The sequence below is a fragment of the Salarias fasciatus genome, chromosome 19 (genome assembly GCF_902148845.1).
Source record: "Salarias fasciatus chromosome 19, fSalaFa1.1, whole genome shotgun sequence".
In the NCBI taxonomy this organism is placed as follows: Eukaryota; Metazoa; Chordata; class Actinopteri; order Blenniiformes; family Blenniidae; genus Salarias; species Salarias fasciatus.
The window spans coordinates 22,735,145-22,749,099 of NC_043763.1; the positions used below are offsets into that span (position 1 = coordinate 22,735,145).

Here is a 13,955-nt window from a genome sequence, read left to right on the forward strand (position 1 = left end):
GTAGGGGTGGGTAGGTGGGTGTCTTCTGATATTAACTCAGCTAACGTGGATATTTTGGCTCTGTCTTGTAGTTTCACATGTGCCAGCAGTAACTAGCTGTTCTTCCGGCTTCTAAATGACTTACCATGAAGTAAATAGTCTGAATAACTAAACCTAGTAAAGACTTGGATCAGCAGAACTACTACAGCTGCTGATTTAGCTGGACTTTAGCTAGCTTCAGCAGGAACCTTTCACTTCATGGGTGTTTCTTTAATCCAGGGGCTTCATGCAGCCTGGTTTCATCTGAGTGGGATGGATCAGTGAAATAGAAATAGTGCCACAATAACCTATTTAGATCTGAACTTCAAAGTTTGCGAGCAGTTGGCTTTCTTTCATGGCAGCGTCACAATATGTCAGTTTGGGTGTCAGTGTTTTAATCGCTGCTCTTCAGGAATGTATGTTAGTATCAGTATATTTTTTAAACTTTTACATTTTATGTAGTGGTTTGGCAGGCTGGATTGTGGTCTGTTTTGACCCACAATCCCTATGCTTGGCATCTCTTGGTTAGCTAAAGTACTTTTTACTGGACGTGCAGCACCACATTATTCCTGAGCTACCTCAGACCTCTATGATTAGTGTTACAGAAGCTGTCTTCAGCATATATATAGTGCTGTCACAATAAGATAAGAACCGTTTTGGTACAGCTTCTACTCATCATAAGCTAACGTCCGGGTTTAGAGCATCTTCCTCCCTATGGATGAAGCTTCAGCTGAATTTTTAATGAATCTGACCCAAACAGTTCAGACAGCTCAAATAATGCTACAGTAATACAGCTATGGTACGTTAGCATTAGTAACATTCATGTGTCAAGGTGAGTTTAATTTGCACACTGTGCACTTTGTTTTAAAATCGCTTAAATGTAAAAAATTACAGTAACACTGAATAAAAACTGACCTTTGACTCCTGGTACACCAATAATCTTGGTTGGTTAGCCACCAGGACATATATTTAACATTTTGTCAGATCTGTGGCTTTAAAATTTCACCCATTTTTTTTATGTATGTGTTTCACAATGCCACTTCTTGTTGAAGGGAGAAAATGCTTAAGTACACAAGAATATTTGATGGACTAGTGTTACTGATTCAAGAGGATCAATGAAGTACACTTTGTTTAATGTTCATCATGGAATTACACTGACCTTCAAAAATCAGTTATCCAATTTTTATTTTGTATATTAAAACCTTTCGTAGTGTTAAGGGTTTGATTACATCAAAATGCATTTAAAAGGTGAATTTTTTAATATATTTGTCTTAAATGCCTTAAATGCCTTTAACTCAAACCAGCTTCTTCCACATGAGAAACCGGAATGTTATGTGTAGAGTTAAATTTCAAACGTTTAAACCATAACTTGAATTTACATTTACTGTATTCATAGTTACAAATAATGGCAGCATGACAGAGAACAGTGGTTCAAATCCAAGCCAGGCCTTTCTGGAGTTTGCATGATTCCTCGTATGGTCCGTGCATTTGAGGTAAACTGATGCCGCTGAGTTGTCTATAATGTGACTGTGTGTCTGTCTCTGTCCTGAGAAACTCACCTGTCCAGGTGTGACCAACCTTTGTGCCCTTCGTTACCTGGAATCTGTTCCTGAACATTGTGAATTGGTCAAGATGACGGATTGAAACCAAAAGGGTCAAAGTTCATCAATGTATGGATGCGTTTCATTCACTTATACGTGCACGTTTGTGCGCCAAGTTGATGAAGCTCCACCTGGAAACCTGAGGCGTCTCCTTGGTTACAAGCTCAGCAGGAAGTGATGTTGCTGAAGGATGAGCTGTGCCTCCAGACAACGGTTCAGTCTGGCAGCGACCAGCGCAGAATTCAACAGATTGGATGCCACCAGAGCTTGAATGGCTTTCTTGAACTTCTGTGCGTCACACACACACCCCTGTGACAGCATTCCAACATCTCCAGCTGTGCGGTGGTTACCATGGTCATAGGGAACCAGGAGGATGAAGTACTGATAGCTAATAAAAGTAACTCATCACCATCTCACCTGCTCAGCTCCTGCAGGTAAGCTCGCCTGTAGATCAGAAAACTCTTTATTTCCTCACAAATAAAATTTCACTTTTAATAAATTTTCCTGACTCTGCATTTCTTTAACTTCTGAGTACAGTTAGAGCAGAAAAAAAATATATAAATCTCACATCTGTGATTCATTACAACATACAGCAGTTAGTGTAAAGTCCCACAGTCCTCAAACGCACCGTGATGTCACAAAACTACCTTGTTAATCCGGTGAAAAAGAATAACCGACGACGTCATGGTTACCTGGTTAAAGCAGCATTGTCTGAACAGCCGCAGGGCCCCGCTAACAGCCCGGGGCCCCTATGAAAACATCAAAGTCATTACAGTAAAAATGTGTTAACATTTTCAGTTAAATAAAAACAGACCTGGAGGCTTCTGGCTCTGAATGGAAGAGGTGAAGTGGTCACATGACTCAGCCCTCAACCTTTAGAACATGGCGAGCTGGGGGCCTCTCCTGATGGGCCCCTCCTGGGCCACTCGGCTCCCAATAAAGTTAGGAGCAGCTGATCAGATGAATGAATGAATGAATCCTCACGAGATGAAAAACATTTGAGGGGCTGCTCAAGATGAGTGAGGCCCCTGGACCAGTGTTTTGACTGAAATGGATGAGTGATGATGTGGTTTCCATGGTAACTACACTGTTGAAGAGAATGGGATTTTGTGGGTACCCTGCTGAGAAAAAAAAAAGAGAGACCTTGACCAGATCCAAGATCTGGAACAAAATCAAAACCAAGATGAACATCAAGGGCAGCACCAAACCAAGACTGGGACCTGGATCTGGACCGGGACTGCTGACAGTAAAACTCTTCCTGCACCTGCTGTGTCCCTCTGAGGCTCCACTCACTGGATCTGCAGCTGATGTTAGATGGCGGAGTCACAGACATTCCTGACCTTCGGGTGCTGCTCTGGTTTGTGGCCCTCGGCAGGTCCAGTTTGAGCGGTCCGAAAAAGAATCGGCTTTCAATCACTGCTCCTCACAGCTCAGCCATCCAATAGGTGCATTCCATTCCAGTCACATGACCAATGAACGTTACCTTGGACCACTTTCAAGAGTTCATGCAGTGGTTAGTCGGTTAATCACCGGTAAGTGTTGCTATGGCAACCAATAATTGCTCCTCCACCAGGCTCATCATTCATGCATAATTAATGAGTGAGGGGGTTTGGACGGCGCCTCCTGCAGGTGACAGGTTTTCCCATCATGCCACACTGCTGACTCAAACTGTCAGTCTGACTCCGCCCACCTGCAGTGGCTCCGCCTTGCAGAAACAACACCTGTCCCTTGAGGCCAGAGGAGCTCTGTGATTGGTCGATGTGGATCAGACGTTGATGACGTCTTCCTCGTCCCTCATCAGTTCTCCTCGCCTCCCCTCTTCTCCCTCCCCATCCTCCTCAGGGGCGCCACATGGTCCGATGATGTACCTGTAGTCTCCTCCAATGGCGAGCGCGGCGCCGGACGCCATTATGAGCCAGTCCTTCTCCTCGTCCTCCACACACCGCTGCCACGGGACGCTCCAGCTGGATGCTGCTGCCTCCTCATCCTGCTGCTCCTCCTCTGGTAGTGGGGCCCGGGCCCCCGCCACGCCTCCTGCTCCCATGCTGGGGTCCCCCTCCTCCCCTTCCAGGTTGACATAGAGTAAGGGCTCCTTCGTAGGAGGCGCCGGCGACACGCTGAGCCACAGCGCCTCCAGCTGGCTGACGAGGAGCTGGAAACTGGGACGACACTTTGGAACCGGACTCCAGCAGCTGTGCATGATCTCATATCTGCAACACAGCAGGAGCAGCAGGAGGTGACCGGCGGCTCCTCCACAGCAGGAGGTGCTCCGTGACCGCAGACGTCTACTCACATGTCGTCTCTGCAGTCCGGAGGTTTCTTCAGTCGTTCTCCTTTAATCAGAAACTCGTAGATTTCAGAGTTTTCCACACCGGGATACGGAGTCTGGCCACGAGTCATGATCTCCCACATGGTGACTCCAAAGGCCCACTGAAGCGCACACACACACACACACACCAAAAAATTAATTCATTTTTCACACAAATATAAACTGTGTTGCAGTGTTTATATCCGTGTGTGTGTGTGTACCACGTCGCTCTGTGTGGTGTACACGTTGTCGGCCAGACTCTCCAGTGCGATCCACTTGACAGGAAGCTTTGAGACGGATCCTTGCCGGTAATAATCTCCACTGTAGATCTTCTTAGAGAGGCCGAAGTCTGCCACACACACCGTCATATTCTCGTCCAGCCTACAATACACACAGAGGTATACACAAACTGTTAAACGCACACATACACAGACAATAACACACACACACAATAGTGGTGGTGCTTGGCTCACATGCAGTTTCTGGCTGCCAGGTCTCTGTGGATGATGTTCCTGCTGCTCAGGTAGTCCATCCCCCGAGACACATCCAGCATGAAGCGCAGCAGGGTGTGCAGGGACAGCTCCTGAGACACCACGTCCACATGTTTACGTGTGTGCATGTCTACATGGGTGCTGATGTAGTGATGAGGGCTCTTACGAATGGCTGCTCTCCCAGGCGGGACAGCAGCAGGAAGGTGTGCAGGTCTCCGTGCTTCATGAACGGTAGCACCACCATCGGGATCGGCAGCCGCTGACCGGGACGTCTGTGGAGGCTCACTCCTATTGGACAGGACAGGCTGTCAGTCAGAACGTCTCTGATTCGTGGTCAGTGTCGGGAGTGTGTGTGTGTGTGTGAGTGTGTGTGTGTTACCAATGAGCTGGATGACGTTGGGATGGTGGAAGTCCTTCATGTATGCTGCCTCCTTCAGACACTGCTCGATGTCTCCAGAGGAAGTGATGTCAGCTGGAGGACCATGATGTCACCGTTACTCTGCTGTTCCACACATTAACCACAGAGGAAGAAGAAGACTCACTCACATTTTAGAACTTTCACAGCAACCTTCTGGATGGAGGAGTCATCCGTCTTCAGGAGGGCTTCTCGAACTGAGCCAAACTCACCTGTACACACACACACACACACGTACGCACACGCACGCACGCACACACGCACACACACACACTTTATTACAATTATCTGGGACTTTTCACCGTTCACTGTTAAAACCTTCTCACCTTTCGTCCTTAAACCCTCAGCACCGTCTGACAGGTTGTTTCATGTAGAAGCAGTATAACCTCCTGCTGATCAAAAACTAACTCAGCACTTTGTTGTGTTTTGTACACAGGGACACACTCAGAGGTGTGTCGTCCCACAGGTGTGTGTCTGTCTATTTATGGCATGACTTCACGGTGTACAGTGTAGACACAATAATTTTGACTGAGTGCCACAGAATGTTCAAGCTAACGCTAACCCTGCCTCTCACTGCGGCTAATCTAATACTGATGTATTACTCAGGTAATACCGAGCTTTAATAATCTAATGCTATGATGCCTCCTGATTGATAGAAGGCTAATGATACGCTAGCCATGTCTTGTTGTTGTTGTAATGTTAACTTTTGGCTGATAACAGTAACTTATGTTAATCCAGCCTGTGCAGCAGTAACTGTTTAGGTAGGTAGTAATCTTTACCTTTGCCCAGCATGTGTCCCAGAGTCAGCAGCCTCTCCGGAATCAGAACATCTTGCAGTTTGTTCTTCAGCTCATCGTTGATACCTAAGCTGTCCACTGGAAACACACACACATGGTTTTTGTGTGGATGCATAAATGCGTGGTTATGAATGAGAGGTTTGATTTGTACAGCTGTGGTGTTGTGATTATGAATTATTTCTCCCAGTTTTTGTGAATCTGTTGTGTAGTTCTGGTTGTGTAGCTGTGCGCTCACAGGTGGACTCGTGCTGGTCGCTGACGTTCCTGCTGAAGGATCGAGCTGCTGTGAAGGAGACCGAGCTGTCAGGACCAGGACTCTTGAAGACCGATCTGGAAACACAGGACATCAGCGGCGTTAGAGTCAGCAGAAGCCGCTGCCGTGACTACAGAGAGTCATGCTGTTACTTCCACTGCGGCAGCACAACGTCCCCAACTCCTGCAGCTGTACTGTTCTACACTTACAGCTGCAAACTCCCCGCCATCATCTACATTCATCACAGCTCAGATTTTAGACTCAGCGTGTCAAACATAAGGCCAGTGTGCCAAAACGGGCCAACAAGAAGCTCCAATCCAGCCCAACAAACCATCAAGCAAATGGGAAACAATTTCAAACAAAACTGTGATTTCTAAATATATTTCTAAAGAGAAGCAAACACTACACACCACAGACCCGAGCTGAGAGATCGGCGATGCTGCCATGAAACAGAGTCACCTTTTTACAAGCCAACTAGCATTAACTTCAAAGCCATGCTGTCACAGTGAGTTTCTACAAGTGTGCATATTGCAACAGCTGTTTGGATATTTCACTGTATTTTTCAAGAAAAGGCTTCTTTAAACTCGATTTTATTTCAAAATTGCAGCAATTTATCAATAGTAACTGTTTATTTTTTGTGAAAATATAGAAATTTTCCTTCATGCATGCTCGGTACCACAACAAAGAGAAACCTCTGCTTTTCTGTAAAGTTCATGTTTCAGGTGGACGGTCGATGCAGAGACGAAACTTTATTCGCCAAAATCACTGGAATATGACAGATTCAGAATTAGGGTGATTTCACTGTTCCGGTGCAGGAATCTGCAGTGTGTGTGAGTGAGTTTGGAAGTCGTACCCGAACTGCGTCTCCTTCCCTCGGCGCTGAGCGACCACCGTCAGGAGGAGGCCCACCACCGTGGCCCCCAGCAGGCCCAGCAGCAGCCCCACCCACATGTGGCTCCGCGGGACCTGGACCTGCACTGAGGGGCGTATGGTGGGGGGGGGGCAGCAGAGAGGACGCTGTCACCTCACCGTCACGCCGAGGACCCACGTTACCATGGTAACCGTACCTGAGGCAGGCAGCACCAGCACCGGGGGGCTGGAGGGGCCGCATCCCACCAACGTGCAGGCCGACACCTGGAAGGAGGCGTTGAAGAAGCGAGCTCCTCCTGGAAGCTCAGCCCAGTTCTCCTTGTAGAGCAGCGGCTCCTGAACGCAACACGACGTGTGAGAAGGAGCAAAACAGCAGCTCCCAAACGCACCCTGCTCTCTGCCCACCGGTACATTTAATACCGACTACAAATCAGTGAGTCAAGTTAAAAAAAAATCCTCAACAGAGAAACTATTGAGCTGAAGCATCTGCTCAAAAAGAGTTTAGAAAACAAACACAAGTCCCTGAGAGAACAAACACACTCGGCGTGAGAAGCACGGCAAACTCACATCCGCACAAACTGAGCTTAGCGTGAACCCACAACCTGACCACACAAACCACGTCTCCCTCATCGACCACTTTACACCTCAACAACAACAAAAAAGAGGAAATGACGCGAACTGAAAAAACCCTCTGAACCTCTCTGATCTGTCACCGACTGCTTCGCACTTCCTGACCGCAGAGGATCCAGAACATTCAGCTGCAGGACCTGCGGGTTCGCAGTACCTGCAGTTCTCCTGCCAGAGTCCACTGCAGCTTGTAGGAGACAAGGCGGCCCTGCAGCTGGGACTCCTGCAGCTGATCCCAGGTCAGATGGAGCTGCTGCTCGGACAGCTGGAAGCTGAGGTTCATGGGAGCAGCTGAGGGCACTGCAGGAGACAGCAGAGGGCGCTCATCAGGACACACACACATTCGGACACACACACACAAGCTGGTCAGCTCTGAATGGAGGGCAGTGTGATGTGAATGTGAAGCAGCAGCTGGCTTCATCCTGCAGGGGGCGACGCTGAACACACACTGCTGCTGCATTCATCAGGATTTAGGACACAAACAAAAGCTGATTGTACCAAGAGGAATGAAAACACACACACAACTAAACACACTAAACACACAACACATACCACACACACACACACACACACACACCAGCAGCTCCTGTTTACTGATGAAACAAAGAGAGAAACTGACTGAAACTATTTAACTCCCTCTGAAGGCTCCCTCCTCAACACGCTGTGTGTGTATGGGTATGGGTGTGTGTGTGTGTGTGTGTGTGTGTGTGTGTGTGTGTGTGTGTGTGTGTGTGTGTGTGGGGGTGGGATAGGAAAGCTGACTGTGGAGTCCGGGATCAGTTTCTGAGGGCATTTCCACCTGACATCAACAAGCGTTTCCTTTTAGCAGCTGCTATGCAGAAGCAGTAATACAAACCAAATTCAAGCGGTTTGCTCGAATCGCAAGATACGGACGAATGTAAACAGTCTGTGTCGGGCCCACTTGTGATCTGATCACCTGAACACATGTTCATGCCAGATGTGAGCGGCTCTGATTGGCCGGGTGACTCACCGGACTCTGGTGTGGTGAAGTGCAGCCAGGAGGAGAAAGGAGACGCCCCCACCTCGTTCACACACGACACCCTGGCGCTGTAGTTAGAGTGACTCCTCAGGCCAGACAGCTCCAGGAGGTGGGGAGGAACCACGACCGTCTGCGGGGGGAGGTCCGACCTCCGGACGGAGCGCCGCGACACCTGAGGAGGAGCCGCAGAACGAGGAGATTCAGTCCAAGGAGTGTTCTTACACGCCCTCTTTCTTTGTGTGCGAGTGTGTGCGTTACCTGGACGTTGCAGGTGGCCAGTTCTGAGTAGCCAGAGAATCCCGGTTTCCATGACAACGTGACGTTGTTGTAGTTCATCCTGATGACCTGCAGGCCGAACGGTGCTGCGGGCAGTACTGAGACACACACACACACACACACACACACGGTAAGTCAGCACAGTGCTCTGAGAACTGATCGATCGCACGTCGTGCTGAGCAGTCCTGCAGGTTGACTCACCTTTAATGTGAACCGTTCCTGTTCTGGACACCGAGATCCCACGAGTGTTCTTCGCCTCACAGTAAAACTTCACACTGCTGTTCACACCTGCACAAAAACACACACACACACACACACACACACACACACACACACCCTAATGAGGGTTTTTCTTTGCATATTGTGTGGTATTTGATGAGTAATTGAAGCGTTGACTCCTGTTTGAGTGAAACTGTCCCTTCAGGTTTGAACACGTCTGAGTGAACTCATCATCCACTGTGGGAAAATAATCCGGCATGTATGTAGTCGTCCGCCTGCATCCTCCCCTTCCAGCACACTTTAGCCTGCGCTGATCCTCCCCTCTCTCCAGAGCTGCTGTGAACACCGAGGTCTTTCAGCGTTTTTTTACCTGCGACGTGGAGAACGGAGGGAGACGCTCTGGGCTCCCCCTCCTGGACTCCTCCGAGCCACCACAGCACTTCGACGGGCTCTGGAGGGCCGACGGCGGCGCAGGTCAGGTTAAAGGGAGCGTCGGGGAGCGTGGCCACATCCTGGGGCTCCTGGAGGAAGTGAGGGACGCCTGGGGGATGGAGAGAGGCACGATGGGAACAACGAGGGAGGCGCTCAGGCGAAACTCAGATCTGCGGTGCGTTCAGGAGCCTCACCTTCCACTGTGATCCAGGCTCGCTGCGAGGAAAAGTTCAGACCATGAAACTCGACCTCACACCAGTACTGCCCTGCATCCTGTTGCTGGACCGACTTCACACTGGAACAGAACCACAAATGGAGAACCGGGGTTTAATCAGTTTGTAAGGAGATTAGAGGAATAAACCTACACAGTTTGTTTATTGGAACCGTTTATCGTCCAATCGGGTGGGACGATGGTCGGTGTTCCTCTGGGATTGCATCTGGATCCTCATCACAATTTACTTTGCTTTTCAAACGGCTCAATGTGTGACCAAGTGAACAGCAGCACTGCCTTCATCAGGTCACACTGAAGTAGAGCACAGCGCTCCGTTCACAAGATGGTTAAACATTCATCGAGTCATCAGTTCATCAAAGTGTTCCCCCCTCAGCTACTGATGGTTCTGGTGGATCAGGTGGGTCACAGGTGGTTCTGATGGTTCCTGTTATTCACATGGTTCACAGGTGGTTCTAAAAGTCCAGACATTCTACATGTGGTTCTGATGGTCCAGATGTTCCCTAAGTGGTTCTGACGGTTCAGAGGTTCCACAGCTGGTTCCGATGGATCAGGTCTTCCGGTCTCTGCTGCTTGCGATCAGGAATGTGAGACTAAGAGGATTAACAGACTCGCAGACTGGTCAGACTCAGCTGGTTTAAACCCTGCAGAACCAAACCAGCCTCGGACCACCACTGGCTTCCTGAGGGGGGACCAGATCCTGGACTCAAACATCACACAAGACCACGAGCAGGTACGGTATGCGGACCAGGACCAGGACCAGGACCAGGACTTGGATCAATATGACCAAATATAGAAAACTGAGGAACGGAGGAGAAAGAGGTGGTACAGCCACTCCTCCTCCTCCTGCAAGTGAACTCATGAATGAGGTAGCTAGTGAATAAATGAATGAGTGAACAGACCTGTGGGAGGTCTCCAAATGCTGATCTCCCAGGGTGAGGAAGACCTGGTCCGTGCTGTACAGTTTCTCTCCATCCTTCATCCAAAAGATGTCCGGCTCATTCACTCCTTCCACCGCGCATCCCAGACGAACCTCGTTCCCCTGAGACACCGTCTGATTGGTGGGATGTTTGGTGAAAACCACACCTGCACAATTCAGCCACAGGAAAACAGACAAGTAGACTCTTCAGTGATTGCTGCAGGCTGTTGAAGCTGATGTATCAGTTCAGTCGCCATCCTGGATGAGGACGTGCTCAGTCACTTCCAGCGATAAAGCAGGTCTTCACACAATTAAAACCATCGTAACTCATTAAATGTACACATTGGACTTAGCAACAGTAACCCTGTCTGTTGAGACCAAGTCAATCATTAAGCCACCGAGATGTTCAACTGGGATTACTTCACTGACACTCTGTTGTGTTGGATGAACGAAAACCTCTCATATTTTACATCCGAACATACCTCACTCCCACCCTGAACTCAGAATGTCCAGTAAGCTCACGCTCATCTCTCCCAAACAGAGATGTACCCGCTTCAGCGGTCTTAAACTGTGGAACACCCAACACAACACAGGAAGGTTCTCCTAAATATAGTTCACCTGCCAATCATCATGTGACACATTTATTTCTTGCACTGTGTGCCAGAAATAAATCGATGTACGAGTACATTCTGCTCCTGCACTGTTGTGATCAAGAAGGCGGCAGCAGTCATGTGGGGTTTACTTACATCTATGTTTTCAGTGTATTGACGTCAGACGACATCACTTCCTCTCTCGGATGACATCATTACATTCCAGGAAGGTGGTGGTGATGTCATTAATCTCTCATATCCATACATTACCCAGAATGCAGCGGGAAAATCCACTGCAAATGTGTTTAAAGGTCAGAAAAACTCTGCTGTGTATTGTAGGTCAGCACGAACAGGTTGTGTGACTGTGTTTGTCCTGTAAACAGCTGAGAGTTCAACACACACACACACACACATGGATACACACTCTGTAGCAAACGGGTCTGCGCGTGGTTCCTGATGCTTCTCCTTCAGAAATCTGAGTCAGCAGCACAAACACACCCCACCTTTGGACAAGTGTGTCACTGCACATCTGTGTGGAGGTTACACTGTGTGTGTGTGTGTGTGTGTGTGTGTGTGTGTGTGTGTGTGTGTGTGTGTGTGTGTGTGTGTGTGTGTGTGTCAGTCCTCATTTCTCAGTGTTTTCAAGTTTAACGTGTCGGACCTCACAGCTCCGGAAAGATCCTCCGGCTCCAGCCTGAACCGGGTGTTACCGGTCCGGTGGCCGCCGCGCTAAAACTGACATGAAGTTCCCCAAACTTTTACTGCGGCCTTGTGTTCCCTGGAGGAGCCGGGACCCCGGAGCAGCGCCCGGGGCCCGGGGCTCCCTCCTCCTCCTCCTCCGGCCCGGAGCCCCGGCGGCCGTGCACAGAGAAAGTTGGCGCCCGTGAAAGACTCACCGCTCCCGCACGCCTCCTCCGGTCTCCGCAGCAGGAGCAGCAGGATCCACCAGAGCTCCCTCATGTTCTCATCTCCTCCCGGGCTCCGGTTCTCCCGTTTCCCCCCCGGAGAGCGGATCGACACGGTGAAACACCCCGTCAGAGGAGCCTCATTCCCCGGCGGACAAACAGAGTTCCAGCGGAGCACGAGGGGGAGGATGAGGAGGGGAGGGGGAGGGGGAGGGAGGGGGAGGGGGAGGAGGAGGAGGGAGGGGGAGGAGGAGGAGGAGGAAGGGGGGGTATGGAGGGAGGACTCAATCTGCAGTTTGTTTACGCGGTTGATTAGTTTATTTCATGGATGTTAGCCTTTGTAAATAGTCATTAATTTAAAGATTCTCTCTCTCTCTCTCTCTCTCTCTCTCTCTCTCGCTCTCTCTCTTTCTCTGTGTGTGTGTGTGTGTGTATTTGTTACATTCTCCTGTAAATAAACGATGGTTCCAGTTTTCACCAGTCTGATTATTTTAATACTTTAATTTCATCACAAAAAAATCTAGCTTTGTTTGAACTGATCAGATTCAGTGTGTGTGTGTGTGTGTGTGTGTGTGTGTGTGTGTGTGTGTGTGTGTGTGTGTGTGTGTGTGTGTGTGTGTGTGTGCCACCTGCTGGTGTGAGTAACTGTGGAAATAGCCAGCTACTCTCCATAAAGTGCAATTTTTATTTCTGCCACTTCCAGACTTCTCTCATGTAGTCCAGCAGTGATCCTCAATCCACCAAACACCTCACTTTCTTCATTTCATTCCCTCATTTATTTTGAGCCTGAAAACTCTTAAAATGAGAGGTTTGCACAGAGTAAAATCAATAAATCAAGTGCTTTCAATAGAAGGCAAACACAACAAAAGAACTTTGGCCTACTTCCAGAACATTGAGACCAGAACATTTGCTCGTAAAGCAGCTTGACTCTGTGATGTTTCGGCCTTGCTTGTGTGTGATATCCTGACAGTTCCAAAGTTTAACTCCACACACACACACACACACACACACACACACACACACACACACACACACACACACACACACACACACACACACTTGTTGTGTAAGTGGTCCAAAATGTAGGTATTGTGAAATGTTCATATCCCTTCACTTCATGAGCTGTCACCTGTATCATGAAGAGTCCTTGTTAAATGTTTTGAATAGAATTACAGATGTCTAATATTTTAAAAGATCATGGATTTGAACGTTTTTGACTGAATAAACAGATTAAGAGTGAGCGCGTTTTTCCGCACTGCTGGAATCTATAATGTGACTAGTGGATTGATTGTGCTTTAATAACTGTTTCCTCAAATTTCAACACAATATGTGAGGTATGGAAGTTCCACAGAGCATCGAGAGTGTGTTCCTTCCTGATATAGTCTTACTTTATGTATAATTGAAAAAGTTTGTGGAGATTTTTGTTTTTGTGTCTGACGTGTCTTTCCATGATAATTTACTATTATAATTCCTAAAACTTCATTTTTATTTACATTTTCAATTTGTACACCGTCAATCATTATCTGTGCTTCAGAATTGATTATGGATTCCCAAACTTCATTACCTTAGTCTTATTTAGATTTAACGATAATTTATTACTATCCATCTACTTTTTCCACTTTACTTCTTCATTTATAGTATTTATGTCATCTGCAAAAAGATGCGATAAACTAAATATGTTTAAGTTTGGGTCCCAAAACAGACCCCTGAGGGACGCCATAAGAAATGCAGAGTTTTCTAGATGAGTCCAGTCCCATCTTAACATAATATTTTCGTTCTGGTAAGTAGCTTCTGATCAGCTCAACAGCCCGCAATACCAGATAGACAGAGTTTGTTGAGCAGGATTGAACGATTGATTGTATCAGAGTAAATCCAGACTTCTTCCTTAGAGAAAAGGGAGTCGTTGTTCCAAAAAGTAACAAACTGGATTTCATATATAGTGTGTTATGATGTTCCTTTATTCTGGACACACACACACACACACATCATGTAATATGAGCGTCTT

General features: G+C 48.0%; 1 protein-coding gene across 1 annotated transcript; it reads right to left on the minus strand.

Moving 5' to 3' along the window:
* Positions 1-2,066: 2,066 nt before the first annotated feature.
* Positions 2,067-12,114, minus strand: tyro3 (TYRO3 protein tyrosine kinase). Its single transcript, XM_030116271.1, has 19 exons — positions 11,942-12,114; positions 10,439-10,622; positions 9,502-9,602; positions 9,246-9,416; positions 8,858-8,944; positions 8,639-8,754; positions 8,372-8,552; positions 7,538-7,680; positions 6,951-7,089; positions 6,737-6,860; positions 5,866-5,960; positions 5,613-5,708; positions 4,965-5,045; positions 4,798-4,890; positions 4,585-4,706; positions 4,401-4,510; positions 4,149-4,308; positions 3,913-4,049; positions 2,067-3,829 (listed from the first exon to the last, which is right to left on the minus strand). The coding sequence occupies exons 1-19, from the start codon at positions 12,003-12,005 to the stop codon at positions 3,385-3,387; spliced, it is 2,649 nt and encodes an 882-aa protein (XP_029972131.1). The 5' UTR covers positions 12,006-12,114; the 3' UTR covers positions 2,067-3,384.
* Between the last annotated feature and the right edge of the window lie 1,841 nt (positions 12,115-13,955).